Below are 6,055 nucleotides of genomic sequence, written 5' to 3' on the forward strand. Positions count from 1 at the left end.
TGGGGGCAGGTGTGAGCAGGTGGCAGACAGGCCTGGGGGCAGGTGTGGGCAGGTGTGAGCAGCTGGAAGAGGGAAACACTCACACTTTGATGAGCGGCGTCCCATGTGCTCGTTGTCCACAGTGTCACTCGTCCATTCTACCTTCTTCTCTGGCTTCCGCTTCCGTAGTTTGATGGTCAGGCTCCGGTTCTCCTGGAAGGTTAAGAAGGACGGACAGACACAGCTAGCTCCCTCCTCCTGACCTGCCCAGCTCCCTCCCGGGGGCCCGGTTCAGTCAGTGCCCCAGACAGACCAACAGACGAGCTGAGTGCAGGGAAAGGGCAACTGGAGCAGGTCTCTGACCTCAAGGAGACCCTTGGGGGGTTGTGACAACTGCTAGGACATGGGGAAGACACAGTTCCTAACCTAGGGAAGGTCCCAGCAAGTCTTCAAAGGAAAACATAATCCTCGCTGTTTCTCCATCTTCCTCCCCAAATCCTCCTCGGTGGTATTAGTACCTGAGCACGATCTCCTCAGTCCCCAGTACCTAACCCTTGACTCCCATAGAGAAAGAACCACGTCCTGATCTCTCCCATCCTCAAGCCCGGCGCTCCCCTCTTCTTACCTATCTACCCCCTCGCACCCACGCGTCCCCCCATAGCCCGGGGGTAACGACTACACCCTCTCTTTCTGAAAGCAACTCAACCCGTTCTTGCAGGCAGGCTACTTGTGTCTCTATTTGTCAACAGTCCTCCCATCTCGCCCTTCTCCTTCCCGCGACCCCTGCACCTCCCTTCACGCCCACCCCTTGCACAAACACGTGCTGGCAGCTGTGCTGGCGGCCAGCCTGCCTGCAGCCAAGCCTTCGCATGGAGCCCTTCGTTCCCCCCGCACCCCCCAACCCGACACCCCGAGCTCCGGTCCCTGGGTCTCCAGCCCCGCCCGCGCGCAGCAGCTCCTGCGCCCCGACTCTAACTCTCTGTCACGTGTCGCCTGAGTAGCCTCCGGCAGCATCTCTGCCGCTGCCCAAAGCCCCAGTACTGGCGACTGTCCCCGGCCCAGGTATCCGACCCCACTCGGCCCACATCCCTATCCCCTCCCTCCCGGTATCACCGCCCCCCCCCTCCCGCCTTTCTCACGGGCTCGGTTGTCACGGTAACCGTTGTCTCAGTGACGGTCTCACTCAGCCCGGCCCCTGCCTCGGCCATGGCTAAGGCTGAGGACAGGGAGGAGGGGAGGAAGGGGGACGACACGCCCTTCCTTTTCTCTGTGTCTCAGGGTTCTAAGCGGGCCGGGCCGGACTCAGGGTGGCAGCCAGGATCCTCCACCTTCTTTTTTCCCCCTCCTCCTGGGCCTCCGTTTCCCCACCCCTGGGGAGAACCTGTCCAACCCCACTTCCGGCCCGCTGCTTCCGGGTGTGACGCACTCCGTAATTCCCCTTCTCCCTTCCACGGCACTGCACGCGTCTAAGCGCAGGCGTCGCCGGATTAGTTCCGCCGTAACGTGACAGTGCGCAGGCGCCGCCAGCAGGAACCACTGACTTGGCGGAAGAGGCGTCACTGCGGGTGTGGCGCGTGGGCGGCGGGGCGCAAGCGCTGCCCAGTAGCGCCAGGAGGGGCGGTCCGGAAGGGCAGAGCCCGTGTGGCGCCGCAGCGCGGGTGTGGGGATGCGGGATAGGGGTGCGGCCCCCGGTGCAGTGGGTGCGGATGCTGCCCGGTGCAGTGGGGTTGGGGGTACGGGATGGGGGTGCAGGTGTAGGCGAGAACATCTGTCCTGGCGGCAGTAACCACCCCGCCTGAGCCGGTCTTCCGTTTCCTTGACTCTGGAAATGGAGAATTGGGCCCCGGGAGCAGGCAGAAGCACTCGATCACGAATGGGTTGTGGGGTGGGGGGCACCTGAGTGGCTCAGTCCTGGAGCACCAGACCCTTGATTACCAGTTGGGTCATGATCCCAGGATCGTGGGATGGAGTCCTTCGTGGGGCTCCGCACTCACAGTGCAGACCTTGTGTGAACTTCTCTCTCAATATAAATAAACCTTAAAAAATAAAGTAAATAAAAGAATGGGTTCTGGCGGTCGCCCTGTGTGTGCAGGTGTTGGGGCAAGGTCCTTAATGGGGCCTTCAACTGGGATTGTTGCTGGCTCTGTGTTCGGCCTTACAGCTCCCAGCCTGATGGGGAAGCCCTGATGGGGAAGCTGTAGGACTAACATCTTAGACACTGAAAGATACTAATCTCTTCTGTGAAACTGAATTTACTTACTTCTTGCCAGCACGCTCTCTGGGGTGGAGGGGAGTACGATCAAGCACAGAAATGGTCGTAAGTTTGTGTGATGATAGAAACAGGTGCATGTTGCTAAGGAAGCAAAGAGGGGTAAAAGGAACTGGAAGGCGGCAAATGGCTTTTTGTTTGGTAGAGAGCTGTTTACAAATTCAGTGTGTGCGCTGAAGAAAACGCAGTTTTGCGTTGCTTGGGATGTAAGAGGAGTTATCAGGTGAGGCTTGGCAGGTAGGTGCGCTTATGCAGGAGGTCCTGTATGTTGCTCAGAAACTTGGACCTTACCCAGTTGGTGTTATGGGCCAGGGGAGGCTTAAAATGGGGTAGATAAAACAGATTTGTTTCAGATTTCAGAAGTGGGGTGGGAAAGTTCAGATGCACTGTAAAGTCTGCCCTGCACATCCCTCCAACTTGCTATGGGGGTCAAACAAGACAGGGTAGGGACACCTGGGTGGCTCAGTCGGCTAAGTGTCTGACTTCGGCTCAGGTCATGATCTCATGGTTGGTGAGTTTGAGCCTCAAATTGGGCTCTGTGCTGATAGCTCGGAGCCTGGAGCCTGCTTCTGATTCTGTGTCTCCCTCTCTCTGCCCCTCCCCTAGTCACACTGTTTCTCTCTCAAAAATAAACTTTAAAAAAAAAATTAAAAACAACAAGACAGGGTAAGTTTGAGAGCCCTGAACATATAAAGGCCACACAATTACAAGGTAATCATGGTTACTATCACCCTTTGATCATCCTTTAAGCCAAGGAATGCAAAAATACAGATTTCCAGAGTAAATCTGAATATGTTGTGTTTGGACTACAAGTTTTTGGTTCAAACTGATAAAAATCAAGATACAACTCAGCATGTATAGTAAAGCCCATTAAAAAAGACAGTATCTCTGTGCAGTGGGATTCACAAAAAAAATACTCTTTTCTTTTTGCCTCTCTATATATGATTACGATGAACATGTATTACATTTATCTCAAGGGCAATAACAAAACAATTTTCAAAGTGTCCATTGGTACCAAGTACATACTGGTGTCCCTTGGTAACAGATGTTTTGTTGTCCAAATTCACATGTCAAGAGATTTGGTTAAGTTACCTGTTGAATATCCCACTCTCCCAACTCCTACATTTGTTTCCCTAAACTCAGGAACCAAATACATTTAGTGATGGAAGACTTATAATTACTTTTTTATATTAGTCCCATTCTTGGCTCTTTTTTTTTCTTTCTTGTTCTAATTTATATTATTTTTTGTAGCTCATATACTCACTGAAAGAACAAATATATCTCTGTAAGTTCATTTAAATTCCTGTCAGAACAAGACATACTATAAATAACATACAGATGTCTGGCTTATATAAAAAAATATAACTTTAATAAGGAAAAATAGAGTAAGTGTACTCTGGGGACAATGACACATAATAATGTCCTATGGGAGCAAACCATTGCACCTAGGATGGACAAGGGATCTAAGAACCCAATATCCGTCACCTTCCAAGGAAGAGAAGAGGGAGGGATCGCTGAGTCGCCCAGAAAAAAAAATCAAGAGTCTTCTTTCTCCTGAAACCTATGGAGAAAGAAAGGAGTCATTATATTTGAGCAAAAGAAGAGGCTCCAGCATAAGACAAGACATTCAATTAAAAGATCAAAGGAGGAGGGACACCTGGGTGGCTCAGTCGGTTGAGCATCAGGCTCAGTTGACAGCGTGGAGCCTGCTTGGGACTCTGTCTCCCTCCCTCTCTGCCCCTCCTCTGCTCACACTCTCTCTTTCAAAAATAAACAACTAAAAAAAAAAAAAGTTAACAAATGGGGCACCTGGCTAGCTGATTCCAGGTGCATGTCACTCTTGATCTCAGGGTTCTGAGTTTGAGCCCCATATTGGGTGTAGAGCTCACTTAAAAATAAAATCTTAGGAGCACTTCCTAAGGTTGGGTGGTTCAATCGGTGGAGCATCTCTTCTTTTAAGTTTATTTGTTTAGTTTGAGAGAGAGCAAGGCGGGGGAGGGGCAGACAGAGAGAATCATAAGCAGGCTCTGCACACAGATCCCAACATGGGGCTGGAAGTCTGGAACCCTGAGATCACGACCTAAGCCGAAATCAAAAGCGGGACGTATTAACTGGAGCATCTGACTCTTGATTTCGGCTGAGGGCATGATCTCAGGGTCATGGGATCAAGCCCTGTATTGGGCTCTGCGCTGAGCATGGAGCCTGCTTGAGATTCCCTCTGTCCCTCTGCCCCCCTCTCTCCCACTTGCGCTCTAAAATAAAATTTTAAAAATAAATAAAGTATGATTTAGAAATTGGGAATTATTAATTATGACAGAAGATATTTGAAAAATAATGACGTAGAACTCAAAAAAAAAAATTTAAGTAACAATAATTGGAATAAACTGAAGACAGAGTTAGTGAACTGTAGGAGGCTGTAAGAATTAACCCAGAGGCAGCATGACGAGAAAAGGGATGGGAAAAAATGAAACACAGAAGGGGGCTTAATAAACTGATTAGAGCTCTAGAATGTGAAAGTTGAGAACATGGGGTAAAAGCGATATTTAGTGAGATAATGGCTAATAATTTTCCAAGGATGACGGAGGAAAATAATCCTGTTTTAGAAAGTCCAGCACAGGATCAAGAAAAGAAAGCACATCCTGATATACTCTGGTGAAACTACAGAACACCAAAGACGAAGGACTGAAGGCACACGCGATTAATGCTCAGAAAAGGAAAACTAACTCGAGTGTAGAGGAAATTCCAACAAAACATGCGAGCAATACTCGCCTTCCAGTTTTCCTTTTGCTTTTACATATCTCAAAAGGGTTAGTTCACTGGCTATAAAAAGGCTAAGAGAAATGTAATTTTCAAAAATAAAACCCCACAAATCCCCCTATTACCTGAACTGTACAGAAATAAGGGATGGGAACAGAGAAACTAACGGTTTATCCCGCACAGGGAGCATATCAGCGCATCAATGTGGTTAGCGAACAGAGAAGGGGCAGAAGGCAGCAGGACACGCACCTGCAGCTGGTGCAGGTGTAGAAGACGGTCTGCCCTTCGTCGGCTGAGCGCATCTGCCGGGTGTGGTAGGCCATTCCCTCGTGGCCGCATCGCGAGCAGCGCCGGTCCACCTGGCGGGTCAGCACGGGCGTGTCAGGGGGTCCTGGGGGGCCCACCCGGAACCAGAGCCCACGGTCCTCATACCACACGCTGCTGCTGCAGACACCCCGCTTCCCTCTCCGGGATCTGGGTCCCGATCTCTGCGCTCACGCCTGCATTTCCTCCCCGCGCTCCTCGTGGGGCCAGTCCGCGACGTCGGTTACTTACCACGGGCCCCTGGAACTCAGGCCCCTCGTCCGCCGCCACGGGCACCGCCGTCCCCACCTTGTGGAACACAAACGTGGTCCTGACCACCTTCTGCTCGAAGTCTGCGCGCAGTGAGAACGGGTTGTGGACATGGGCGGGGAGGGGGCGCTGACCCCACTCCCCGCGCCCGCAGGCTCCGGCCGCCGCGCGCCAGCCCCTCACCTCGCACGTCGACGGAAAAGCCACAGCGGATACAGGTGACCGTGTCCTCAACCCCGGGCAGGGGCAGGATGGAGCCGCAGTCCGGACAGAAGTCCAGGTCCGACTGGAAGTGGGAGCGGGAGCGCCCAGAGTCCATGAGCCACACGAGGTAGGGGTCTGTGCGCGCGCTAGCGGCCGGTCTCCCCGCCGGTCTCCCTGTCGGTCCCTGGACGTGGGCGGGCCTCACCAGTGCCCTCCACCGAGCCCTCCTCCTCTCCGCCCGACCGCGACTGCGCAAAGCGCGTCGCGCAACGC

General features: G+C 52.5%; 2 protein-coding genes across 2 annotated transcripts in view; both read right to left on the bottom strand.

Moving 5' to 3' along the window:
• PPP1R11 (protein phosphatase 1 regulatory inhibitor subunit 11) overlaps window positions 1-1,406 on the bottom strand; it is a 2,238-nt gene extending 832 nt beyond the window's left edge. The window contains exons 1-2 of the mRNA XM_049654948.1: window positions 1,119-1,406; window positions 84-192 (exon numbers count right to left, since the gene is read on the bottom strand). Of these exons, the coding sequence (XP_049510905.1) occupies window positions 84-192; window positions 1,119-1,187 (178 nt within the window). The 5' untranslated portion in view covers window positions 1,188-1,406. The remainder of the gene's footprint in view (window positions 1-83; window positions 193-1,118) is intronic.
• Window positions 1,407-3,595: 2,189 nt separating this feature from the next.
• POLR1H (RNA polymerase I subunit H) lies at window positions 3,596-6,036 on the bottom strand. The gene is made up of 4 exons (XM_049654955.1): window positions 5,762-6,036; window positions 5,561-5,661; window positions 5,255-5,364; window positions 3,596-3,809 (listed from the first exon to the last, which is right to left on the bottom strand). Exons 1-4 carry the CDS (start codon window positions 5,895-5,897, stop codon window positions 3,785-3,787), a joined length of 372 nt encoding a protein of 123 aa, XP_049510912.1. The 5' UTR covers window positions 5,898-6,036; the 3' UTR covers window positions 3,596-3,784.
• Between the last annotated feature and the right edge of the window lie 19 nt (window positions 6,037-6,055).

This window comes from Panthera uncia (assembly GCF_023721935.1).
Source record: "Panthera uncia isolate 11264 chromosome B2 unlocalized genomic scaffold, Puncia_PCG_1.0 HiC_scaffold_25, whole genome shotgun sequence".
NCBI classification, from domain to species: domain Eukaryota; kingdom Metazoa; phylum Chordata; class Mammalia; order Carnivora; family Felidae; genus Panthera; species Panthera uncia.